Genomic DNA, 27,952 nt, shown 5'->3' with positions numbered 1-27,952 from the left:
ATCACTTGGTAGGACACTTGGACCTTATTGACTAATAAACCAGACTACTGCTTATTCACCAGCACAGCCACTTGTGCTTCCAGTTTGATTTGTGGAATTTAGTTTAAAAGAACTATTGTCTTTTTAATTTTTTTTCATTTTCAATATGCTGTACAATTACAAGGATGAACCTAAAGTATTTCGATGGTGTTTGTTTTCTATTTTAGGGGATGTACTGTTGGCTACAGCTTTTCTGTCTTATTCTGGTCCATTTAACCAAGAGTTTCGCGATCTTCTGTTAAATGACTGGCAGAAGGAAATGAAAGCCCGGAAAATTCCATTTGGAAAGAACCTAAATCTCAGTGAGATGTTGATTGATGCTCCTACTATTAGTGAATGGAACCTCCAAGGTCTGCCAAATGATGACCTGTCCATTCAAAATGGAATTATTGTCACGAAGGCATCTCGTTACCCTTTGTTAATTGATCCACAGACTCAAGGCAAGATCTGGATTAAAAATAAAGAAAGCCGAAATGAACTCCAGGTAATTTGTGTTTTAGTATGTTTATGTTACTGGTTAAGTTTTATTGCCTCAGATAAACAAAAATCCAAGAGTAAAGAAATGTTTGAAAACACTAGAGATGTTTTTGTAATCCTAGGTAGAGCAGTAGCAGATGCAAGCTTAAATCTAATATAAAAATATTTTCTAAAACTTTCATTATTTGCATTTGTGTTGATCTCTACCAATGCCGTCTTTCAATGGTTTCAGACTATTCTGTCAGGGTCCAGGGCTCTCTTTGATAAGTAGAGAATGGCAGAGCTGTATCACGCAAAGTGTGCAGCACTTTGCATGAATGCTTCCTAATTATTACATTATTATTTGTCACAAAAGTGGTAGTGGTGAAGAAAAAACATTGTTCCCACACAGAGCCTTTACATGCTTCCCAATAAAACAGAATGATGGTTTGCTAAACAACAATGGAAACAGCTAAACTTCTTTACAATTTCACCAAGTGTAGGTTTCAAAGCCAAGAATCTCTAAAAATCTCTATAAAAGTTGAATGCCCCTTATCCTAAATACTTGGGATCCGAAGTGTTTCAGATTTTAGATTTTGGAATATTTGCATGTACGTAATGAGATAACTTGAGGATGGGACCCAAGTCAGAACGCAGAATTCATTTATGTTTCATATACACCTTATTCATATACTTGAAGGTAATTTTATACAATATTTTAAACAATTTTATGCATGAAACAAAGTTTGTGTACATTCAATCATCAGAAAGCATAGGGGTCAGGTGTGGAATTTTCCACTGTGGCATCACGTGGGCTCTCAACAAGTTTTGTATTTTGGAACATTTTGGATGCTCAATTTGTATTTGCCTCTTGCAGTAGAATGCTTTAGGCTTCATTTGAAAACAATTATCCCTGTGCATTGCTTCATGGTAATGTCTGTCAATAGCAACCTTGTGATCCTGTTCCTAGATCACGTCTTTAAATCACAAGTACTTCAGAAACCACCTGGAAGACAGCCTTTCTCTTGGAAGGCCTTTGCTTATTGAAGATGTTGGAGAGGAACTAGATCCAGCACTAGATAATATTTTGGAAAGAAACTTCATTAAAACTGGGTCTATCTTTAAGGTAGGTTAAACCTATGGATGACAATGTGCAGGACAATTACCATGAGGCCAGGTCAATGTGACACAGATAGAATTCTCTCAATAGGCAACAACTTAAATCTGAGTCCATGGGAAAGGTTTGTTTTTCTCTCCTACACTTCTTGACTTTGGATTAAAATATCCAAGATCAAGCCTTTTAGGAATATTGACTTCACTTTTGTAATGTGAAAAGGGTCTGACTGCATTTGATGCTGACAGCTTTGAAGCCTCTCCATGCCCCTCTCCCCTTCTGCTCCACCCACATCTGGGCAAGTTGATAAAACTTGGGTGCCTCCTGCTTTGGCACAGGTTGAAAATTCAAACCATGCAATCCCCTGTCCACACCTATGTTTGGGAACCCTCACCCCAGCTCTACCCACTAAACACCATAAAGCCCTAGAGCAGCTGCCCCTCCCTGCTCTCTCAAGGCAGTTTTTGGGACCTGTTTGGGAACCTGCTCTGATCTCTCCCAAAATCTCATCATGTGAGTAATAAACCTTTTTATACTCTTTCGGTGCATGTGTGGCATCATCAGTCTCAACCTCTGAACTGAATTTTGGGTAAGGGATCCATCTCACTCCTGCAATGTGATCTCAACAATTTTAGTGTTAAATTCTATATTCAGTCCATTATATGTATGTGTGTATATATATGTGTTTCTTCCTCCCATCCTTCTTTGCTTCCTTTCTTTCATCCTAGTTGTCTGAAGCTGTGCAGATGCCTCATGACCATTTCTTTTTTAGTATACAAATGATCTCCAATTATGTAATTATTTAAAATAATACTTGATCTGATACAAAAAAAGACACAGTAAGAAATATCTCTTTTATTACTTTTAAATTTCTTTTTATAAAAAAGGTGAAAGTTGGTGACAAGGAAGTAGATGTGTTGGATGGCTTTAGACTCTACATTACCACCAAACTGCCTAACCCAGCCTACACCCCTGAGATAAGTGCCCGTACCTCCATCATTGACTTCACTGTCACCATGAAAGGTCTAGAAGATCAGTTACTGGGGAGGGTCATTCTCACAGAGAAGCAGGTGAGTGAAGTGTGGCTCCCTCCCATTCTGCATTGCTTTAATGTCATATTTCATTGACAAAAATAAGATAATAACAATTGTAATAGGACTGAGTTTCTCTCCTTTTATTCCCTGTGTTTTTTTCCATTAATCTCTTAAGTGTTTTCTTTTTTCCTAAAGGAAATTATTAACCAATCATTTACCCATATGTTTCACAAATGTCTCATAAATTACATATGTCATCGATTGCCTTTATACAGACTGATGATGAAACTATGAGGAATCAGTCTCATTTTCAGCATCATTGTTCTGTTCTTAAATTGCTTGATTTTTCTGAAAAGTGTGTTCTATTATGAATTCTACTCATCTGTTGACTTTTAGTTTTCTAGTACAGGTCTAGATTTTTCTTTCATTTGATTCATCATTATGCTTTTAGAATATAAAATTAGAACTTTGTACTCATAAGAAACAACATTGTCAGTTCTCATTTGTCATCTAAGAGAGCCCTGTAGTATGTCCTGATGGGATCTGATGTGAGAAGACAGAAGTTTGTGCCACCTGAGTTTCACTCCGTAACTTTTGAAGGCTATTGACTTAACTATGCTAATGAAACATAACTCCATGTCTGCCTTCTTCACTTCTGTCTTATGGAATATCTTAATGCTCAATGAAAAATGGCCACACATTTGTAAACTTCCTTCTTTTGGGTGAGCATTTTCTTTAGGGAATATGTGAGGCTTCATCAAAGAAATGTGGAAGATTTTAATGGGAATGTTATGGTGAAACTGCACAAACTCTTAACGTTGCTATTGATTTGCTCCTGGGTTCAATAATAATGAGAAGTTTAGTTAACTTTATGGCACCTTCTATGCTGACCTGAAGATTATTTATGTTAATACAGTCAGCAAAGTCTTTGGGGTGTGTCTCTGCCCTTATCTGTACCTTTTCTGTGTGTTGTATGGTGCTTGCCCTTCTGAGCCCTACCACATGTCTATCTCTTTCTCCTCTACTTCCTCCCCTTCTCTCTCCCTTCCCTAACATTATTGTTAATTTATAGCACGTGAGTCACAGAGTCATAAAGTTGGAAGCTGCATTAGGAGCATTTAATCCAGCTTCATAAATTCGCATGGTTGAGTGATCTCAGAATGGCAGATACTGATTCTGGTTCCTGCCACTGAGTTGCTGTTGTGGTAATGACAGCCTTCAAAATATGTACTTGCTTAGTTTTTGAGTCCCGAGTTAAATCTCAATAGAGGTGGTGGAGGAAATTTAGCATTGTCATATAATTACTTCAGGCGGGACTGGGATTCTTGAGCAATAGCATGTGACCTTGAGCAAGTGGAAGTTCCTGAGGGTCTTTTGGGCCACTTCTGTCACTGCTATTTGAGAGTCTCCTTCCACCTGTAGCCTTGGCTTCATGGAGATAAGGGGCCCTGAGGGCAGTTTGAATAATATTCTTGTCCTTGGTTTTCTTATATTTAACTGAATGAATACAGTCTCCTTGGAACAAATAGTTTGATCTGACAGACCTGGATTGCAGCAAAACACAACAACAGCAACAACAACAACAAGAACAAAAATAAACCCATCACTGGGCCTTAATTCCTGTAGCAGAGGTTTAAGATGAAATAAGGAGCTTGTTAAGCTCATTTGAAAACACTTGGAGCAGCCCTGAAAAGCCAGTACGGATGCAGGACCAGGCTTTTTCTTACTTCTTATGAAAATGGAGTGTCTTGAGAAAATTACTCCTTTAATATCATCTCATTATCAGAATCTGTGCTGGGCTCACAGTAAATAATTCTTACAAAATGATCAGCCAGAATAATGTGACACTCATTTTTTTCTTTCATAATAACAGACACTCGTTTTCTTTTATAATGTGAACAACATTATAACGCCTAACCTTTATTTATTTTGTTTCCAAAATGAGGTCTTGTGATAGAAGAAGCGAGCTGCTGGGCTTAATTTTGATGGATTTTCAGCAGTATGCTTATTCTAAGGGGCTTTTACTTTTGCAGCTTCTTCACTTCCCAGCATATTCCTGAATCTGCTAACACTGCTGGACCTTCTCAATCTGGGTGGTGCAAATGGGTCTGAGTTGATCCCTGCTGCTTTTGGGTCATTTCCTACAGTCTAGTTACTGAATTGAAAAGAGTCCTATGTCTGTGCCTTATGAACACAGATATATTAGTTCTGGCCAGGGCAATCAAGCAGGAGAAAGAAATAAAGGGCATTCAATTAGGAAAAGAGGAAGTCAAATTGTCCCTGTTTGCAAATGACATGATTGTATATCTAGAAAACCCCATCGTCTCAGCCCAAAATCTCCTTAAGCTGATAAGCAGCTACAGCAAAGTCTCAGGATACAAAATCAATGTGCAAAAATCACAAGCATTCTTATACACCAATAACAGACAAATAGCCAAATCATGAGTGAACTCCCATTCACAATGGCTACAAAGAGAATAAAATACCTAGGAATCCAACTTACAAGGGTGGCAAAGGACCTCTTCAAGGAGAACTACAAACCACTGCTCAACGAAATAAAAGAGGACATAAAAAAAGGAAGAATATTCCATGCTCATGGATAGAAGGAATCAACAGCATGAAAATGGCCATACTGCCCAAAGTAATTTATAGATTCAATGCCATCCCCATCAAGCTACCAATGACTTTCTTTACAGAATTGGAAAAAACTACTTTAAATTTCACATGGAACCAAAAAAGAGCCCGCATTGCCAATACAATCCTAAGCCAAAAGAACAAAGCTGGAGGCATCATGCTACCTGACTTCAAACTATACTACAAGGCTATAGTAACCAAAACAGCATGGTACTGGTACCAAAACAGACATACAGACCAATGGAACAGAACAGAGCCCACAGAAATAATACCACACATCTACAACTATCTGATCTTTGATGATCCTGACAAAAACAAGCAATGGGGAAAGGATTCCCTATTTAATAAATGGTGCTGAGAAAACTGGCTAGCCATTTGTAGAAAGCTGAAACTGGATCCCTTCCTTACACCTTATACAAAAATTAATTCAAGATGGATTAAAGACTTAAATGTTAAACTAAAGCGCTTCCACACAGCAAAAGAAACTACCATCAGAGTGAACAGGCAACCTACAGAATGGGAGAAGATTTTTGCAATCTATTCATCTGACAAAGGGCTAATATCCAGAATCTACAAAGAACTCAAACAGATTTACAAGAAAAAAACAAACAACCCCATTAACAAGTGGGCGAAGGATATGAACAGACACTTCTCAAAAGAAGACATTTATGCAGCCAACAGACACATGAAAAAATGCTCATCATCACTGGCCATCAGAGAAATGCAAATCAAAACCACAATGAGATACCATCTCACACCAGTTAGAATGGCGATCATTAAAAAGTCAGGAAACAATAGGTGCTGGAGAGGATGTGGAGAAATAGGAATACTTTTACACTGTTGGTGGGACTGTAAACTAGTTCAACCATTGTGGAAGTCAATGTGGTGATTCCTCAGGGATCTAGAACTAGAAATACCATTTGACTCAGCCATCCTCTTACTGGGTATATACCCAAAGGATTATAAATCATGCTGCTATAAAGACACATTCACACGTATGTTTATTGTGGCACTATTCACAATAGCAAAGACTTGGAACCAAACCAAATGTCCAACAATGATAGACTGGATTAAGAAAATGTGGCATATATATACCATGGGATACTATACAGCCATAAAAAATGATGAGTTCATGTCCTTTGTAGGGACGTGGATGAAACTGGAAACCATCATTCTCAGCAAACTATCGCAAGGACAGAAAACCAAACACCGCATGTTCTCACTCATAGGTGGGAATTGAACAATGAGAACTCATGGACACAGGAAGGGGAACATCACACACCAGGGTCTGTTGTGGGGTGGGGGGAGGGGGGAGGGATAGCATTAGGAGATATACCTAATGTTAAATGATGAGCTAATGGGTGCAGCACACCGACATGGCACATGTATACATATGTAACAAACCTGCACATCGTGCACATGTACCCTAGAACTTAAAGTATAATAATAAAAAATATATATATATATAAAGGGTAGTACATGGTTTTAAACTTTCCAAAGTTGTTTCTGCAAGAAATTTATTCAAAGGACAATTATTGATATTTTATAGAAAAAAATGAGCTAAGGATAAAAGAAAGTGGATCAAGCCTGTTCGCTTAACAGAGTCATGGGCATGTTGCCTGCCAATCTTTCCTCTCACTTGGGAGAAACTCAAACTGAATCAAATATTTGCTGTTAATACTAATTGCCTCCCATATTTCATATCCTACCTGTTGTAAATCTTAATTTTAAAATAAGAGGGTTTAAGAGTCAATACTCCATAAATATACGATACATATTAGTTATTCACCCAAGATATAATTCTTCATAGGCCTGTGGAAATTCTGACTCCTCTTACTAACAGCCCAGGTGCCCAGGGATCTGTAGTGCACAGTTGCAGACCATGTGTTGGCCTGTCCTCCCTCTTTCATGCATTCAGATATCACCCTTAAGTATAATAAACTCGGGGCCTTCTGTAATTCCACAAATTTAGTAACCTAACAAATAGATTTGAGTTCACCTGTTAATAGAAGCAGCAACCTGAAGCTTCTGGATTCTAGGTGAACATGATTAGAGACTGAGCACAGGTCTCCTTCCAGGAAGCTGTCTCAACCCATCCTGTCTCCACAGCATTCTCCTAGTAAGAGCTTCTCCAAACTGCAAACATCATTACACACAGAAAGAATTGCTCTCAGTGGCTTTTTAACAGAGAAGTTTGACTCATTTCCTTAGTAAAAGTGTTCTAAGAATAAAAAAAATTAGATATTTTAAACTTTCATTGAGTTTTTTCAGTAATATTGATGTTATATGAAAACTACTATTTTTATGTTGTCTTATAAGTCAAAGAAGTAATTATGTTAATTGTATTAAGATTCAATATTTTTTAATGTAATGGAAAATAAAGTAAAAAATAAGTGAAATCATAAAAAAAAAGTCCAAATTATTCCTTTGACTTCAGTGACAATGCAGTCTCTTTCACTATAATCTAACTTCTTGGGTGATTATAAATATAAAATATCAATTTGAAATTTTATTGATTTAAGGAGGGCTGTTGATGCTAGGAAGATTACACAGAGGAAGGGATAGGATATCCCAAACAGAATAGGAAGTTGATGTTGGAAACCATCTGAGGAATGTGGGGCTGAAACAAAGGCTGAATCTCTTCAGTGGGGATGAGTCATGACTTCATAGGTTTGTTGATTCTTCTTGTGAAAGGAGGCTCTGAACAGTAATTGATCATGCAAGGGAAAGACAAATCTTTAACTCCAAAAATTCATCAGCTGTTCTGTGTCCTAGGGATACAGAGGCAATGAGGGACCTTATTATCACACATAATTGGGTCTCATGAATGCTCAATTGTACATCTGCTAGACCTTCAGGTTTGTTTGCTTCAGAAACACATGGAAACCTTAGAGCATATGAATGCAAGGAAGCATGAATTTTAATAGAGTTTATATTTTCTGTGTGCTTCAAGACAGTCATGTTAAATGCATGTGCTGTTCAAATTCACATCAAGCCTATATCCAATTGTTTATCTGATGTACCTGTGAGTAGATTTGGACATTCTGCTGTTATTACCAGAAGGTGATATATCTAGACCATTTTGAACAGGCAGGAAACCAGTAGGCCTACAACAACCTTCCTTTATAGAAACCAAATCTCTTAGACTCACTCTCACTTTGATCATAGAGAATAAAATAGAAACTTAAAAAAAATCTATGTTCCATTGGGAGAAAAATGCCAGTGTTGACCAACAGCTCCTACTGGTCACAGAATACAAGGCCTCAGAGATCATCATTGTTCAGAATTCTGGATGGGCAAACAGGTCTGTGATTTCCTTTTGAGGTGCAAGTACCTGAACTTGGTGAAACTGACATGGGAAGTAATTTAAGAAGGACATTAAACAGACATCGTTATCACCAGCTCACTGGTGGTGGAGGAAAAAGAAATCTCTTTCTGAGTTCTCTTGTTTAATCTTTCTATTTTGATTACTAGTGTAAAGTACAAAAGAGAAATAATATTTGGTAATGGAGCCTGAGTGATACCTTTAAGAATGAGAACTCTGGCTGCCATTTGTCTTTTACTGATTTCAAAACTTTGGTTATAAATGCAGTTTAAGTACACAAATAAGTTTAGTTTTCATTTGCTTCTTTGTTAAGCTACTTACAGTAAAAAAATCATTTAATTAACAAATGCTATGTTCACGAAATTTTACCAAACCGCCCTGTATGTGTAAATTTTTATTTTATTTTTAATTGATATATACTAATTGTACATGTTTATGGGGTACATAGTGATATTTCCATAATATAATGTATAGTGATCAGATTGGGGTAATTAGCACATCCATCATCTCAAACGTTGATCATTTCTCTATGTTGGGAACATTCAGTATTCTCCTTCGAACTATTTGCAATTATGTAATATAATCATTAAGTACAGTCATCCTATAATGCTATAAAACACTATAACTTATTTGTCCTGTCTAGCTGTAATTTTGTATCTTAACAAATCTCTCCCTCTCTCACCCTTTCCCCCACCCTTCCTAGCCTCTAGTATCCTCTGTTCTACTTTTCACTTCTGTGAGATCAACATTTTTTTTTTTAGCTTACATATGTGAGTGAGAATATGTAGTGTTTTACTTTCTGTTCCTAGCTTATTTCACTTAGCATAATGACCTCCAGTTCCATCCATGGTGCTGTGAATGACACCTGAATTGTATTGCTGAATAGTATTCCATTGTGTATGTATGCCACATTTTCTTCATCCATTCATCTGTTGTTGGGCACCTAGGTTAATTCCATATCTTGTCAATTGTGGATAGTGCTGCAGTAAACATGGGGATGCAGACATGTCTTCGATACACTGATTTCCTTTCCTTTGAGTAAATGCCCAGTAGTGGGATTGATGGATCATGTGGTAGTTCTGTGTGTTTCAATGTGTGTATCCATGTGTGTAGTTTTTTGAGGAACTTCCATACTGTTCTCCATAGTGGTTGTACTAGCTTACATTCCCACACACAATGTTTAACAGTTCCCTTTTCTCTGCATCCTCACCAGCATTTGTTATTTTTTGACTTTTTGATAATAGCCAACCCAGCTGGGGTGAGATGATACGTCATTTTGGTTCTGATTTGCATTTCTCCGACCATTAATGATGTTGAGAATTTTTTCATATATTTCTTGGCCATTTTTATGTCTTTTGAGACATGTCTGTTCAGATAATTTGCCTATTTTTTAATCAATTTTTTTTTCTGTTGAGATGTTTGAGTTCCTTGTATGTTCTGGATATTAATCCTCTCTTAGATAAATAGTTTGTAACTATTTGCTTCCATTTTGTAAGTTATCTTTTCACTCTGTTGATTGTTTCCTTTGCTGTGCAGAAGCTTTTTGATATAACCCCATTTGTTTATTTTGGCTTTTGTTGCCTGTGCTTTGAGGTGTTATTCATAGACTCTTTTCCCAGACCAGTGTCCTGAGCATTTCCTTTGTGTTTTCTTCTAGTAGTTTTATAGTTTCAGGTCTTACTTTTAGATCTTTGATCTTTTTCTTACTTTTAAAATTCCCTTTGGAATATATTACAGTTTATATAAGAATTTTACATTGTAGCCTTAGAATTTATGTAGAACACTTAGCACAAATCTTTACTCTTTTATCTATCTATCTATGTATCTATCTATCTATTATCTATCTATCTATCTATCTATCTATCTATCTATCTATCTATCTATCTATCTATCTATCTATCTATCTATCTATCTATCTATCTATCTATCTATCTACCTATCTATCAATATATCTATCTGCCTGCTAAGAGATAATCCCTTTGATAGGAAAGAGACTTAGGGATAAAATTATCTTGATTAATTTTGCATCATCATATTAATCTGAAAATGTCTTATCTTCTTATGAATTGGTGGAGTGAAAGCAATTGTTTAATACAAATGTTTAAATCAGCCATATAAATGAAAATATGCCTATAACCATAATCCTAAGTAGGTTTTCAACCTTTTAACCTTGAACTAAAACCAAGCAACAATTGTTCTATTTTTTTTTTCTGAGATAATCTTTCTTTTGCCAGTAACTTTCTAGTGCCCAAGTATTTGGCCACTTGTTTCTATTTAATATACAGATTGCTTTTGGGATTCCAAATAGTACTTTAAATTATACTATTTATTTAGTATATTTTATTTTCATCCATTTCAAACTTTGGGGAAATGTACTTCTTAGCTTTATTTTAATCCTTTGGGAATATAGGCAATTACTTTAATTGACAAATTTGTTAACAATGATATTAAATTGACTACAGCCATCTCAATAATGTTCAATGTTTTTAGTTACTTTTTTTTTTTATCAAGGATTGAATGGTTTGCCACTCATTGTATACATCATTACTATGTTTATTTTATTAATATTTGTTTCATAAGCAACATGGAGGCATGACTTTAACCCAAATTCATAGTTCTCAAGTAGAAATAAGATTAGAAAAGTAGATTGTGACAGGTTTTTCCAACTATATTGAGAATTTTGGACCTTTCGAAATAGGTAAGGGAGATCTCTTGAGTGACTATGAGTGGAAAAGGGTCAGCAGGAAGACCAGTTTTGTTAAAGTAGTCCATAAATGACAAGTAAATTCTCAAGTCGGGCAGTGGTTATGTGATTGAAAAAATGGGCAGAAAGGTAAAGGTTTTTGTGCAGCAAGAATTGATAAGACTTGGTTCTGCTTTTCAGTTTGATAGTCCATGCTCTCATTCCCAGTTGAAACAAAAGTATTTGTCCTTAGCATTCTAAGTTCTCCTTTCTTAGCCCTTTTCAGCTACTTTATTATGCACTTTTATGATAATATGTGAAATTCAAAATATCATTTGTCATTTACTTTGTGCCACATTTCAACTTGATTTTTCAAACTACTTATTTTTACAATAAGCATTATCATGCTTCTGAAAATTTGGTCAGAAATGAATCAAGGGAGAAGATGGAAGGGAAGAGACATTTTGAGCAGTTATCATAATCCAGTCACTACCTTAGCTGCATTACTGGTGATATCTTCACCATAATCCTATGAGCAGTTTTTACATACATTTTGTGGATGAAAATACTGAGGCTTACAGAGTTTTAAAACACGGGAAATGTCATGTAGCTGATGGGTTTTGAGAGCTACAATTCAAACATATGTCTTCCTGATGTCAAAACCGTCACTCTTTCTACTGCTTTACTTTTCTTCCCTTACCTTTCTTCAGGTGAAGACCTTTAAATGCTCACCCTTAGGAACTCAGAAATGATAGTGATTGTGTGTGAAATTTATAAATATGGCAATAAAAATTGTTTGAATTTTCATTATCACTTTTATTTCCTAGTACAACCATAATGTGAGGGCTTTTATTATAACTGCTTATGGAAATGAATTTTATAGCAGCCATTAAATGTCACTTGTTTGTACTAATTTCTACATTTCCCGAAATTTGAAATTCTCATCTAGTGAATCAATGAATTGAAATAACCACTAAGGGAGCTTTCATATGTAACCAGATAACAGATGGAAACAAAGATGATAAGAGCAAGTTTTGCTTGAGTTACTACATCTTAAAGAATTAGGAATTGACACAAATCCTGAGCTTTTGTTTTGCTTAAAGAGGGAATTCTTCCTTTCCTGGAATGTCCCCAGACCTGATTCACTCTGCTCAGAGCATGAGTTGAGAGTCTGGTGGGGTCTTATCAACTATAACCCTTCAATCAATGGTGATTGACTGGCTGAAACATAAAGCAGAGGCCAGTGGTCTTTGCTGTTTGCCTTCATGCAGTGTTGTTAACACCTCCTTTATTTTTAATGTCATGGTTTTCAGAGAGTGAGCATTTCCACATCTGCATTTCTGACACAAAGACTAGATTTTCCAGTTCACTGTGTATTTCAGTTTATCAATTTGAAAACAGATGCAACATTTAATCATTCAATCTGCAGTGTTAATTGAGTGCCTACTATGTACCAGGCTTTTTTTCACTAATTTGGGAATTTATCAATGAACAAAATAGACTAACAGACCAAACTATCCCTGGAGCATAACATATAAATAATTTATGTTAGAAGGTGGTAAATGCCATAAAAAGTACAGACATTGGTGAGCAGGAGAGCTGGGGAGTCAGCTAGTGAGCTAGCATTTTAAAGAGGGTGGTCACAGTGGGGATCACTGAGAATGTGACATTTGAGGAAGACTTGAATAAGGGAAGAGAGTGAGTTATTTGGAAGAAGAACAGACCTGACAGAGCAGCAGCCAATGCAGGGGCCCTGAGGCAAGAGAGTTCCTTGTGTGTTTAAGACAGTGAGTCTCAAAGCATGTTTCCTGGAATAGCAGCATCACATCACATGGGATTAGAAGTGCAAATTCCCAGACGCTGTTCCAGGCCTACAGCACAAGCCTTCCAGGTGATCCTAATGCACTGAAATTTGAAAACCACTGATGTAGGAAATAGCAAATGTGGCTGGAGCAAAGTGAAAAAGGGGAGAAAAGTAGGAAATGAGGTCCCAGCAGTAATGAAGGAGGGGGCAGCTTGGTAGAGCCTTATAGGCCTTGGTAAGGTCTTTACCTTTCACTCTGAGTGGAAAGATTGGCCACTGGAGGGTTTTGAGAGAGGAAGTATGTTTTAGTAGCATCATTCTGACTGCTGGGCTGGGAGTAGACCAGGGGTAAGGCTGGAGGTAGGGAGACCTGTTTAGACCTCCTAATTTAGAGAGGGGGTGACGATGATAGTTTAAACCAGGGTGGTGATAGTGGAGGGAGTGAGAAATGATTAGATTCTGAATCTCATTTTGAAGTGGAGATGATAGAATTTGCCAATGAATTTGTTGTTGAATTTGAGGAGAAGAAAGTGACCAAGCAGGGTTCAAAAGTTTTTGCCAGAGCATCTGGAAGAATAGTGTTGCCATTTGCTGGGCTGTGGAAGGCTGAGGTGGAGCGGGTTTGAAGGGAGGATCAGATGTTTAGTTTTGCTGATGGTGCTAAGTAGAAGTCTCTTAGATGTCCAAGTAGAGATGTTGAAAGGAGGTATGATCTGAAGCTGAGATATAAACTTGGGAGTTATCAGCATAGCGATAGTGTTTAAAACAAAATGTAATTCATGGAGTAGTATGGGGATAAGTTTCTCGTAAGCATAAACTAAGTACTAAAAATGAATAATTATAAGAGCCACTAAAGGGAAGAACTTGCGTAATGGTTAACAGTGACGGTTTGGGCTAGGTCTGGCCTCTCCTTTCCCTCCATGTCTGTGCGCATACTGGATCATAACAAAGGTAAATTGTGTAATTAATCATGTAATCAGTGAATAGTCCATTTTGTCTTATATGGTTTCATATGATTCATCACTGCGTCACTTTAGATTTTTGGCCTTCTCAATAGGGAGTAGAATCTATAAAACCTACGGTATTAGTCCATTCTCTCACTGCTATGAAGAAATACCCGAGACTGGGTAATTTATAAAGGAAAGAGGTTTAATTGACTCACAGTTCTGCATGGCAGGGGAGGCCTCAGGAAACTTACAATCATGGCGGAAGGCAAAGGAGAAGCAGGCACCTTCTTCACAGGGTGGCAAGACAGAGTGAGTGCAAGCAGGGGAAGTGCCAGACGCTGATAAAACCATCAGATCTTGTGAGAATTCACTCACTGTTAGGAGAACCTCATGGTGGAAACTGCCGTCATGACCCCATTACCTTTACCTGGTGCCACCCTTGACACATGGAGATTATGGGGATTACAATTCAAGGTGAGATTTGAGTGGGGTCACAGAGCCAAACCATATCACCTACTGAGTCATATCCAGAGTACCCAGTTGAGAATGTACATTTCTGAAGCTGGTCTAGAGATGTGAGCTTGGTACCATACGTTCAGGTAGCTGCCGTGAGTCCAATCAGAACTGTCAAACACACTGTCAAAATCACAGGTAAAGCTCCTGTGATTTTGCTATTTGTCACCTGCACTTAACCCTAGTTTCCCCGCATTTTACCTATAATGAATTGTACATTATAAATGTAGTTAAATGTAGGTAAATTGTCAATGGACTCCATATCCAGGAAGCTCTTCAAATAAACTCTCTAATACATAAGTTTCATTTTAAATTTGTAAATATCATTTTATTGTTTTTTCCATTTTTGATTCTTCAGCGTCACAGATAGAGTCTCTCATATAGCAAGCTGATATCCATGTACAGTTTGACTTGGTGCCAGAAGCATATTTCTCTTTTGTCTCCCTGCCTCTGAGCTTCCTCTTCCTGTGGCTTGCTCGGTGTCACACGTATTTCTCCTTCTCCCACCCTTGCCACCAGCTCCATCTTTTCTTTCCTTCTCTTCCTCTATCTCTCCCTCTCCAAACTGCCAAGGGGAAGAAATGACCAATAAGGATAATAGTCTTCCAAGGCCTCACTCTTCCAGCTGTCTACAAAGCTCCCTCAGAAAAGATGCAAAACTTTTCTACTCTTGGAGAGAACAGCAGGCCAAGAAGACTTTTCAGTTTAAACGTGTTCACAGTTGCAGCTCAGGTTGCTTGCCTAAGATTTCGGAGAGTAGTTTTTCACAGACTTGGATACTTTTTCAGTTAGCAAGTTTGAAATAACCACATTTAAACAATAATGGAACTCTCAAGAAAGTAGACAGAAGTAAACCTATTTAATCAGAGATATATATATCTCTGTCTTCAAATATATTTCCCCTTCACAAGAAGATTATATGTATAATATTAAATATAATCAGAGCAATCACTTGAAACTGATTTGATTTTAGAAAATAAATGGGTAATTAAAAGGGTGCTGGTAGTATTTTTTGCAGGTTTCATGTTGCTTGGCGCCTGTTCTTCCTTCCTCTGTTACTTCTCCTCCTCCTTTTTTTTTTAACATTTTATTTTTTATTTTATTTTATGTTAGATAGAGTCTCACTCTGTCATCCAGGCTGGAGTGCAGTTGCGTGATCTCGGCTCCCTGCAACCTCCGCCTCCCTGGCTCAAGGGATTCTCCTGCTTCAGCTTCCCAAGCAGCTGGGACTACAGGCATGAGCCACCATGCCCAGATAATTTTTTTTTGTATTTTAGCAGAGACAGGGTTTCACCATGTTGGCCAGGCTGGTCTTAAACTCCTGATCTCAAATGATCCACCCGCCTCCGCCTCCTAAAGTGCTGGGACTACAGGTATGCGCCTCTCCGCCCAGCTATTTTTTGTTTTTTGTATTTTAGTAGAGACGGGGTTTTACCATGTTGGCCAGGCTGGTCTCAAACTTTCGACTTCAAATGATCCACCCGCCTCTGCCTCCCAAAGTGCTGGGATTACAGATGTGAGCCCCTGGGCCTGGCCCTTCTTTTTTGATGTCCATATTTCCTGCAGTTGATTATGATAAATACAGTACAGGAGCTTCATAGCAGCCATGTAGGTTAACGTCTTAAGGAATACTCAACAAGAGTTGTTAATTGAGGTAGAAAATGTATTTATGCAAATTAATAGGAATTGGAGAAAGAAAGAACTCATCTGATGGAAGATGTAACTGCAAACAAAAGAAGGATGAAGGAACTAGAAGATAACTTGCTTTACCGCCTGACAAGTACCCAGGGGTCCCTGGTAGAAGATGAGAGTCTCGTTGTTGTGCTGAGTAACACAAAAAGGACAGCCGAGGAGGTGACACAGAAGCTAGAAATTTCTGCTGAGACAGAAGTTCAAATTAACTCAAACCGGGAGGAATACAGACCTGGTGAGTTTGGTAATGAAAGACAAATGTCACAGGAAAATGAAATGAGAGAGGAATGAGAATTAGAGAAATGGAAGGATGTGAGGGAGTTGTACAAATGATTATGCAAAGTGGAGGTGTTTTGTGGAATTTCTGTTGGGAAATACTCTGTAAAATGGAGGTAAAAAATTTTTTATAATGGTATAAATTTTCTGGGTACTTGTCATTCATGTTAGTTGGTAAATCCTTTAAGGTTCTCATGAATTTATTTTGATGTTAGAAAGTAAAGAAGGAGAATTTTAAAAAATCTGATGACTACAAATCAGTGAAATCTGAGGAATTAGTGCACCAGTTATTTATCGTTTGGTAACACTATGTTGGTATTTTGTGTATAGTTTTTGTATTAGGAAGGTAGTTCTGTGGTCTCTTGGGAGATTTTTTATCCTCAGCCACCAGTTTGCAAATTGGCCTTGTACAAGAAAAACCTGCTAAATAATTCGGTTGGATTGGCTATCTTTTAGTATTTTATTATTCCTCTTAACAAATAATCGGCCAGGCGCAGTTGCTCACGCCTGTAATCCCAGCACTTTGGGAGGCCGAGGTGGGCAGATCACCTGAGGTCAGGAGTTTGAGACAAACCTGGTCAACATGGTGAGACCAGCCTGGATAACATGGTGAAACTCTGTCTCTACTAAAAATACAAGAGAAAAAAAATTAGCCAGGCATGGTGGTAAGTGCCTATAATCTCGGCTACTCAGGAGGCTGAGGCAGGAGAATCTCTTGAACCCAGGAGGCGGAGGTTGCAGTGAGCCGAGATCACGCCACTGCACTCCAGCCTGGGGGACAAGAGCGAAACTCCGTATCAAAAAAAAATAATAATAATTAAAATGTCATTTGTTGTTAGAGAGGCAGAAGCATCGTCTTTGCAATAGCTTGTTTTGCAGACTTGAAGCCCTGGTTAGGCATGGCTTCTCCCTGGAACTGAAGGATGAGGTCCCTAATGGCTACCTCGCTTGCTGGGTGTTAAACACACAACCTTTGAAATTTCTTTTGTTGTCTTTTCTACCTGCAGTAAAAATAGTAAAATATTTTTACGAGGGGTCTAGAGATTCTAAAATGAGAAGTACCATTTAATAAATACAAATAGTTGATTACTTACAAAATGTTGTAAATAATAAATAAATATATTAATAAATGAGTATCGCTTTGTATCCCGTATCTGGTAGGCAGCCACTGATAAGATATAAAAGTAAAAGTTGTCGTTTTCATTTAGAGTTTAGGCTGATCGCTTTGCATGGATCATTTATTTTCCTCTCTCGTAGCACATGCAACCTTGCTCTTTGTCTTCCAGTGGCTACACGGGGCAGCATCCTCTACTTCCTCATTACTGAGATGCGCTTGGTTAATGAGATGTATCAGACTTCGCTTCACCAGTTTCTGGGCTTATTTGACCTTTCCTTAGCCAGGTACGTCTGTACTCGGGAAGCCAAGCTGAATTCTATATCTGTGCACTAAAATGATGACATTACATTTATAACTTCCTTCTCCATTGTTAGTAAGAGTCTTTTTCTTTTTTAAATCTCAGATCAGTGTAATTACCAATGTGTTAACAAATCATTCTGATTTGCCATTTTATGCCCAGAGAAAACTCTATCAACTATTTATCCATTGATTTGATTCCTTTGGCTTCGTGTGTTTCTGTTAAACAAGAAAATTCCCAAGATATCGTTGTGAGTGGTGATGCCCTGCAGGTAGAATTGATTTAGACAACATTCGGGCTTCTGTTATGTTATTTCGTGTTGAGAGAATGCTTGTTATTTTAGATTTAGGAGGCTTTCTCTTGATGTGTAAAAATAAGAATTCTTCCTCCAAAGTTACTTATTTTCCATTAAAGACAATTGTTTTTACAGACAATTGAAAAGGGCAGTGGGATAAGCCTGATTTAAATGTTCTCTTCACCAGGTCTGTCAAGAGCCCGATTACAAGCAAGAGGATTGCTAATATCATCGAGCACATGACTTACGAGGTTTATAAGTATGCTGCCCGAGGGCTGTACGAGGAGCACAAATTCCTGTTCACCTTGTTGCTTACCCTAAAGATTGACATCCAGAGGAACCGAGTCAAGCATGAAGAGTTTCTCACTCTTATTAAAGGTCAATATAAGAATAGAGACTATAGCGCACAGGTGCAGATGGAGGAGTTATTGTGAAAGCCCTTTGCCGTACACTTTTTGGTTATAACAATTTCCTTGCATTATGTAAGACTGCATTTAGATGAGATATTTTATTTGTTCTTTTCTTGAGTGATAACTATCTGTTGAGGACCTACTGTATACCTGGGCATGGAACGGGTGTTTGGGGCATGTCAATGAACAAAAACCCTTGAAAAGCGTATATAGATTTAGGGAGGGTACAGAAAAAAATAATAAAATAATAAATGAATTTTATAGTAAGTGGGAAGATGGTAAGTCCTATGGAAAACAGAGCAGGATGAGAGGGATGGGAAGTTACAGGGCATGTGAAGTGGGAGAAGCTTCAAGCTTTAAGTGGGGTATTCAGTGGGATATTGAATGGGGTGGCATTCCTAAGAGGTCGGTAGGTGGGCAAAGACCTGAAAGAGCAGGAGGTGCTGGCCATGGGAACATTTAGGGGAAGAGGGCTGAAGCAGAAGGGATGGCATCAGGTCAGGGCCTCTGGTGGAGTGAGGCTGGTATGATGTAAATAAAACAAAGTGACTGGGTGATGAGTGAAGCAGATGAGGACACTGTGCAGCTCATCCTGTGGATGATTTATTTTGCATCTACTGAAGTATTGCTCACAGCCTTGTCCCCTGGGCCATTCAAACAAAACAGCCCAGCGGAAGGCTGGAAAACATAAATTTACTATCACATCTTGAATGTCTTGAAAAAAATATTTGAAGTAACCGTGTGTCTTAGTTCTCAATGCTATAAGAAATTACTATAGACTGGGTGGCTAATAAACAACAGACATTTGTTTTTCACAGTTCTGGAAGTTGGAAGTCCCAGATCGGGGTGCAGCACGGTGGGTTCTAGTGAGGAGCCTCTTCTGGGTTGTAGACAACTGTCTTCTCCTTGCATCTTCACATGCTGGGGAGCAGAGAAGAGGAAGCAAGCTCTCTAGTGACGGTTATAAGGGCACTAATCTCATTCCTAAGGGCTCTGCCTTCATGACCTCATCTAATCCTAATTATGTCTCAATGGCCTCACCTCCCAGGACCGTCAGAATTGAGATATAGGGTTTCAACCTATGAGTTTTGGGGAGACACAGTATTCATCCCATAGCACTATGAAAATGATGCCAGGGTCTAAATAGATTCATCTAATATTTCTAAACCAAGTCTTTAGAAATAAGACATAATTTTATCTAGCAGGAGATTTTCATGCTTAACATGGAGAGTGGATTTGTAGGGGAACTTGAAGATGACCCCTAGGGGAACAGTAGGGAAGGAATGTGGGTATACACATGCTGTGCCCTGGTGGGGGTTATAGGTCCGTAGTCATCCATATGCAAATGCATTTTCATATGCATATACATATGCATATATGTGTGTGTATATATATATCTTTTAGTAGCAACAAAGACTCATCTGTTTAGATTTGAACTTAGAAATGGTTAAATTATAGACAATCTCTCTCTCTTTAATTGTCTCTAACCATTAAACACTTACTCTTTAGCTATATTTGAACCTTATTTTCCAAATTTCCTAAATCAGAATAATTGACAGATGAGTCTCTGGAGAGAAAGATGTGTAGCTGTAAGAGCTGCCTTCTCTGGTTAACCCTTAATATGTTACTAATTTCTGGCCTCAGTGACTCTAGTCCCCCGTTTCTAGAGTTTTTCAATGGATTGTTGTTCCTGTCATTCTCAACTCAGGCGTGAAATGTATTTCCACATAGAAATAACTTTGAAGAGAGTGCCCAGCTCTTGCTGAAATACTGTGAAGCATATCACAGTTTGTCTTCATGATAGCAAACATAAGATTTAGAGTTAGGAAGTTGAGAGTTAAAATACGTGTTGACTTTGTCACTTTCTTGATCTTGAGAAGGTCATTTACCCTTTTCAAACTCCAGTTTCCTCATCTATAATACAAGGATAGTAAAATCTACATAGTAGGATTATTGAGAATTTACACAGTTTATGTAAATCCTGATACATAGGATATGCTTAGCAGATGATGGGCATCATTATATTATCTTCATCACTTTAGTTATTTTGATTAGTCTGATTCTTGTATGGGTTGGACTGGTTGTCATGGGTCTTTGGCTTTCAGCAGCTGTTTGTAACACTACTTTATGAAACAGTTTCAGAGGAAACTTTGGAGCAGGATTGTGTTGCAAATCCTCCCTTCAATGGTTAGGTTGATGAGAGCTACCTGGTGATATAAACTCTCTCTGTAAGGACTTTAAAATCATTTAACATAATTTAAAATGTTATTTAGATAGTGTTATGGTGCCAATATTTGTATCCGACTAAAATTCATATGTTGAAAATCTAAACCCCAAGGTTATGGCATGAGATGGAGGGATTTTTGGGAGGTGATTAGGTCATAGGGGCAGAGTCATGATAAGGGATTGATGCCCTTATAAGAGAGGCTCACCTGGGTGCGATGGCTCAAGCCTGTAATCCCAGCACTTTGGGAGGCTGAGGTGGTCAGATCACTTGAGGTCAGGAGTTCAAGACCAGCCTGGCCAATGTGGTAAAACACCGTCTCTACTAAAATACAAAAAATATTAGCCAGGAGTGGTAGCTCACACCTGTAGTCCCAGCTACTTGGGAGACTGAGGCAGGAGAATCATTTGAACCTGGGAGGCAGAGGTTGCAGTGAGCCGAGATTGCGCCACTGCACTCCAGCCTGGGTGACAGAGTGAGACTCCCTCTCACAAAAAAGGGGCCCAAGAGAGACCCCAACTCCTCCACTATGTGAGAATTGCAGTGAGAATATGGTCTTCTATGAACCATAAGTGAGCTCTTACCAGACACCAAATCACTGGTGCCTCGAACTTGGACTTCCCATCCTCCAGAACTGTGATAAATAAATTTCAATTGTTGATAAGCAGAATGCCTCCTAGAATATGATATTCTGTTATAGCAGCTTTTGAGCCCAATAGCCACGACAGATTTCCATTTTTTTTTTTAAGACAGGGTCTTGTTCTGTCACTCAAGCTAGAGTGCAGTGGTGCAATCACAGCTCACTGTAACCTCAAACTCCTGGGCTTAGGTGATCCTCCTGAGTAGCTAGGACTACAAGCTCATGCCAGTACATCCAGCTAACTTTTAAATTTTTTGTAGAGATGAGGTCTCATTATGTTGCCCCAGCTGGTCTCAAACTTCTGGGTTAAGCTGTCCTCTTGCCTTTTCCTCCCAAAGTCCTGGGATGACAGATGTGGGCCACTGCTCTTGGCCTCAACAGTGTTTGGATGGTGGTCTTTTAGTCATTTCCAAGATGGGAAAGGCTCAGCCTAGATTATTCTCTAAGTCTGCCTTAGCTATGACAATTTATGATTTGTGGCATAGCTTGTATAAAACTTTCGTTATAAGCATGTATCATTTTCACAAAGTATTATGGTAAAAACCCAAACTTACTTTTTTTTTTTTTCAAAGCGAGAGTTTGAGGAAAGAAGGGAATGGCACAATTCTCAATTATCTGGACAATTTATTTCAAATTATTCCTTTCTCAGCTATTTATTCATCAAAGGTCTATTTAATTTGTTACCACATTATTCAGGAATATGTCCTCTCCCCCAAGTTACAATCACTATTTGTGCCTAATTGTATACTTTGGGAGCTGGCAGGTTAGTCATGACATAGTTACCCTCTACTAAACAATAAGTAATACTCTGGCCTGTGAGGAACACTCTTTCCTTTCTGTGATTAGCCTTTCCCTAACCCTCTGGGTGGGTGTCTTATTCTTTTCAGTTTGTTGGAAAATGGACAGTTGCTAAGGTGCAACGTTTTATTCAACACAATGCATTGTCTTTATGTCTTTGCTCACTGGTGTTAAAACAATCTGTTTTCATTTTACAAGCTAATATTTTCTTCAAATTGGCTTCAAGGCCATACTTACCTCATTGTAAATACATTTTGATGGATTTGGCAAAAAATAACAATTTAGTAGTGTGCTTGGTGCCTGGATAAAATAGAGACTAGCTCAATAAATATCTTGAGTATTATCGTTTGTTTATAACCTACTCTGTTCAAACAAAGAGTTTTAAAGTGGCCAAATGGATTGATTTTATCATTTTAAGAATACTGCATAGGCCAGGCACAGTGGCTCATGCCTTTAATCCCAGTGCTTTGGGAGGGAGGCTGAGGCAGGCAAATCACCTGGGGTCGGGAGTTCAAGACCAGCCTGACAAACATGGAGAAACCCTGCCTCTACTAAAAATACAAAATTAGCCAGGCATGGTCATGCCTGCCTGTAATACCAGCTACTCAGGAGGCTGAGGCAGGAGAATTGCTTGAACCTGGGAGGCAGAGGTTGTGAGCCGAGATCACACCATTGCACTCTAGCCTGGGCAACAAGAGTGAAACTCCCTCTCAAAAACAAAACAAAACAAAACGAAACAAAAAAAACCCACAGCACTTTGGGAGGCCGAGGTGGGCAGATCACGAGGTCAGGAGATCGATACCATCCTGGCTAACACGGTGAAACCCCATCTCCACTAAAAATATGAAACATTAGACAGGCATGGTGGCGGGCCCCTGTAGTCCCAGCTACTCGGGAGGCTGAGGCAGGAGAATGGCGTGAACCTGGGAGGCGGAGCTTGCAGTGAACCAAGATCGTGCCACTGTACTCCAGCCTGGGCTACAGAATGAGACTCCGTCTCAAAAAAGAAAGAAAGAAAGAATAATGCATAGAGCATATTTTCCTTGGTATTCTTCAATAGATGTTATTTATTAAACAGTATATTTTATCCTAGAGAAGACTTCTTTACTCTTTCTTAAAATATGATTGCCCACACATTCAGTTGTTCTGAATTGGACAACAAAAACATTTTTAAGGTGTCATTTTTCTTACATTGCTGTCAGAGTTACGTGGGTTACATGAGCTTTGGTAAATCATCAGTAAAAAGATAAGGGTCAGTACCAAATGGAAATGTTTGTTGTGGTTAGCTTAGGGTATAACCACAGACATAAGTGATATAGCATGGAACCCTTGGGGTGTGTTCAAGGTAGATGTAAGTAATATACTGATTTATAGAAGAGAATCCTTCAAACACATCTAGTACTACTAACATTTCTAGATAAAGTATCTGTTGAATGTTAGCTTGTGCTAATATTGGGCAATTCTTAATATTTACAATTGCTGCTCATTTAGTGACCCTCTGCCATGTCCTCTATCCTGTTTTGTGTGCTTTACACGCTTACGTCGTGACACAGGTTTAATTATTCTTATTTTACTAATTTGGAATTAGAGACCTAGACAAATGAAATGGCTTGTCTCAGACCTTGTCCAGGGGAAACTAGGACTGAATCCAGCATCTGCCTGGTTCCAAAATTATATTACTGATGATTAAATGAGTTTTTTCTAAAATTATCTATTGATTTATTAAGTGTTGCATGTTTCTCACTATGATTTATATTTCTGTGCTTAAAAAAGTGAAAGCAGTAAAATAAGTGAAATTAAAATAATACAAGTTTTCCTAAATAGATTGTTTTACAGTGAAGGAAGGGAAATCTGATAATTTAATGTTTAATTTTAAAGGAGGTGCCTCATTAGACCTTAAAGCTTGTCCTCCAAAACCATCAAAATGGATCCTGGACATAACGTGGCTGAATTTGGTGGAACTTAGCAAACTTAGACAGTTTTCAGATGTCCTTGACCAGGTAACTGTGCTTTGAATCAACTTAAGCTAATGTCATGTTGAGCAGCTTTCTGATTTACCACTAGATACAATATTTGTGGAAGAGAGATAGTTCTTAATATTGTCACTCTTAAAATGGTATTACATGTGCTTGACCTTCCTCAAAGCTCACCTACACTCTGATAAAATAAACTCCGCTCATCGTTAACTGGTCTTGCAAGTAGAAATGTGCCCAGGAACTTTAACCAGTGCCATCCTGGGCCATATGTTAGTATCACCAATCGGATGTCCACAAGTAGAAAAACTGATAGATCCAATTAGATTAAATAGTTAGAAAGATTAAAAAGCCTTTTCCTTCTTTCTAGAGGTTAAATGAACAGCCTGCCTCTAAATGCTAAATTTCTTGTTTCTCTCCCTCTTCTTTTTCTTCCTCTCCTGCCCTTCCTATTATTTGACTTAGTTAGGCACCTGGGTATGAATCTCCTGCAAACACTTGGCCTCTTGTCTTTAGAAGTTATCATCTTTCTAGAATCAGCCAGCTCCTGATGAACTTTGCATATGCTGGAATCATGGAAGTTGGGTATAGAGAACTGAATTGGGACAAGCCAAGAAACAGGGTTATTGAAAATCAGGTGACCATAGAGAAATGAGGTTGGCAGCAGGGTGGCTTTATTCAGCTATAAGTTGAAAGCTTTTTTTGACCAGGAAATGTCTTAAAGTTGGTTCTTGACTTCCTCAGTTTAGGTTGACCATTTGCTTATGTTCTGCTATACTTTTATGTTTTGGCTTATCACTGGTGGTGTTAATTATCACTACCATGTACTTGGGGGTACAAACCATTCTTTTGGGTTATTCCCCAATAGGATTACCCCCAGTGACCTTGCCTAGACCATTGATATTGAAGTTGTACCTTCTAGAGATGATGCCTTATGCACGAAACCCCTCAATATTAAGTAGTCTTTCATGATTGAAAGAAGTTACTATTTTTATTCTTACATGGTATTTTCTAAATATGAACCTGGAATGATTTGCCTTTGATTATATCCCAAGAAAGACATTGGAACCCTTAATGAAAAGGAATATACCAGAGAACATAAGATGATATTTATCTGTAGACATTATTTGTTTGTTTGGTGTTTCTGATCTGCTTACCATGTAATTCCTGCCTCTCCTTAGCGTTTTAAGCTGCAGAGGATAATGTACTGTGTCCTTTTACTCTTTCCAAGTTGCCTAACGGTAGCAGGTGTCTGATCATTCATTTGATGATATTAACTGGCATATTTCCAGTTACTCTAGATTAATAGAGTATTGATCAAAAAGCTGTTCATTCAATAATAAACATGTGTTAAATGTCTTCTTTTGTGTCAGGAGTGGTCCTGGGAAATGAGGAAACATAAGTGAATGAGATTTGGTTCCTGACATGAGAAGATTTTGTGGAGCAAATTGGACTTCGTTGAAATAATGAAAATGAATTTCCATTGATTTTGTTGTGTTCTTTACAAATTTGTTACCACAAAGGCATAGAAGAAATTAAACATCCCAGGACTCTCCCTTCTTTAAAATGTAGTTGTAGGCTGATGTTAATATAGACTGACTTTGGAGCAAATGACATTAGATTTTATACTGTCAAACTTTCTATAATATAAAATAAAAAAATAGCCAAGGAATATAATTTACACATATCTGGAAAGGTCAAAGGTTTGATGAAACATATCTATGACCTGTTACTGAAAGATTGCTGGGTGGCATGACACAGTTTTTATCCCATGGTATTTTCAGATATCGAGAAACGAGAAAATGTGGAAAATTTGGTTTGATAAGGAAAACCCGGAGGAGGAACCTCTTCCAAACGCCTATGATAAATCTCTTGACTGCTTCAGACGTCTTCTCCTTATTAGATCCTGGTGTCCTGACAGAACCATTGCCCAGGTAAAAAGTCCATATTAAAGAGAAAAATGAGAGAATACTTTTAAAGAGAATTTTCTTTTAAATTAAAAAAATATTTTAAATGTGAATTCCAGTGAGAATTTCTTGTAGGGTTCTGTGTGATTTTCTAGCAATATGTGTGAAAAATGGAAAAGTAGACAAATAGATGTATTGAGGCGTATGTTTGGGCTAAGTGATTTAGTAACTTTTTCTGACCTAACTGCTACAATAGGAGTAAATGAGAAAATCATGATTCTAAGGTTGGCTTATAGGTATAATAACATAAAGGTAATGCATTATTCTTTTATATCATTTTATATTCAGTCAGAGATTATATGGCTGCTCCATTTTGCTGGTAGTAAAACAGTATTTCTGAAAGCAGGAAGAACATAAAGACATTAGGGTGAAGAGAGTGGGGGAAGGACAGTGTGCCCAAACCGTAGTCATTTCCCCAGAAAAATGTCACAGCTCTAGATGTCAGTAGGTTGTCTTACAACTGAATTTCACATATGGTTTAAATGTGAATCCTGCCTCCAGATGATTCATCTGTTTAAAGACCTTTAATTTGCTGGCTTAGTATCATGGGACTTTACCCACTAAAAGGACTTGTGTCTTGCCTTTATGATGAAAAGTTTAACTCTGATATTCAGCCCAGGTTGACTCCTTAAGGGCTTTTCCAAATGAGCTGTGGAGTAGCAATAGCCTTGGGTTTATAATAGAATGTAAGACATTTTCTCCTTCGTTCTCCAGAGGGAGTGTTAAAAACTTATGGAGTAACTACCTCCAAGTCCACTTAGGTATTGTGGAATCATGAAAACAACCAGATTCAAAGATTTATTGAGAAAAGAGAAATGAGTTTCACAGTTCGGAGCACTGAGATCACCTTTCCTTTCAGTTTTTCTTCTCAGTTTCATTACTTTTATCCTGCCCAACTGAATTGTGAAATGGTTGCCTTATTCAAGGACAGTGTGGAAAGAAATGTTTGAGTAGTCTCTTTCTTATCTTTTTTCTATAGAAAGCTGTATTTGCTTCAATGCTGAAATTTAAGTAACTCTTTTTTGTAACTTTATCTTCATCCCGGCTTCTCCGATCCCTGGACTTACCGCAGCCATGGCCTCATACCTGTTCTCCTTATATTTCTTCTTGTATACTCTGGTCTACTCTGCACACGCTAGAAGAAATGCAAAGATGGTGCCATTCATTGGCTTTTCAAGTCCTGCAGTATCTGCCCATGGCCCTTATAGTGCCCAGGTCCTAAACAAGGTTTACAAGGCCTGTTGGGTAAATGTTCTCTCCTCTCAAGTTCTTATTCTCCTTTTAGAATCCTTTTGTGATTTTCAACCTGACAACTTTCTGGGAAGCATATTAGTAGGTCTACTCAATCCCATTCCCCACAGGCAGCATCAGGCTATATGCATTTCTTATTCTCTGCATTTTGGCTGAGTGTGACTGTGCACATCTGTGCATGCCTGATTGCAAAAATGCTGCACTGTCAGAGTGTGTCTCTTGAGAGTTACACATTTGTGTCTTAAAAATCCTCAACAGGCCAGGCGTGGTGGCTCACACCTGTAATCCCAGCACTTTGGGGGGCTGAGGCAGGTGGATCACGAGGTCAGAAGTTCAAGACCAGCCTGGCCAACATGGTGAAACCCCATTTCTGCTAAAAATACAAAAATTAGCCAGGCATGGTGGCGGCATCTGTAATGCCAGCTACTTGGGAGGCTGAGGCAGGAGAATCGCTTGAATTTG

The 27,952-nt window shown here is 38.2% G+C and overlaps 1 protein-coding gene across 1 annotated transcript in view; it reads left to right on the top strand.

Annotated features, from left to right (window-relative positions):
- The window catches only part of DNAH5 (dynein axonemal heavy chain 5), a 329,923-nt gene that overhangs the window by 266,381 nt on the left and 35,590 nt on the right, over nucleotides 1-27,952 (top strand). The window contains exons 64-71 of the mRNA XM_058430225.1: nucleotides 207-523; nucleotides 1,466-1,621; nucleotides 2,497-2,679; nucleotides 16,233-16,476; nucleotides 17,804-17,918; nucleotides 18,415-18,605; nucleotides 24,178-24,299; nucleotides 26,057-26,206. Coding sequence (XP_058286208.1) covers nucleotides 207-523; nucleotides 1,466-1,621; nucleotides 2,497-2,679; nucleotides 16,233-16,476; nucleotides 17,804-17,918; nucleotides 18,415-18,605; nucleotides 24,178-24,299; nucleotides 26,057-26,206 — 1,478 coding nt within the window. The remainder of the gene's footprint in view (nucleotides 1-206; nucleotides 524-1,465; nucleotides 1,622-2,496; nucleotides 2,680-16,232; nucleotides 16,477-17,803; nucleotides 17,919-18,414; nucleotides 18,606-24,177; nucleotides 24,300-26,056; nucleotides 26,207-27,952) is intronic.

The sequence above is a fragment of the Hylobates moloch genome, unplaced genomic scaffold, assembly GCF_009828535.3.
Source record: "Hylobates moloch isolate HMO894 unplaced genomic scaffold, HMol_V3 SCAFFOLD_17, whole genome shotgun sequence".
NCBI lineage: Eukaryota > Metazoa > Chordata > Mammalia > Primates > Hylobatidae > Hylobates > Hylobates moloch.
Note: the sequence above shows the minus strand (reverse complement) of the source record. Positions and strands in the feature narration are given on the sequence as shown.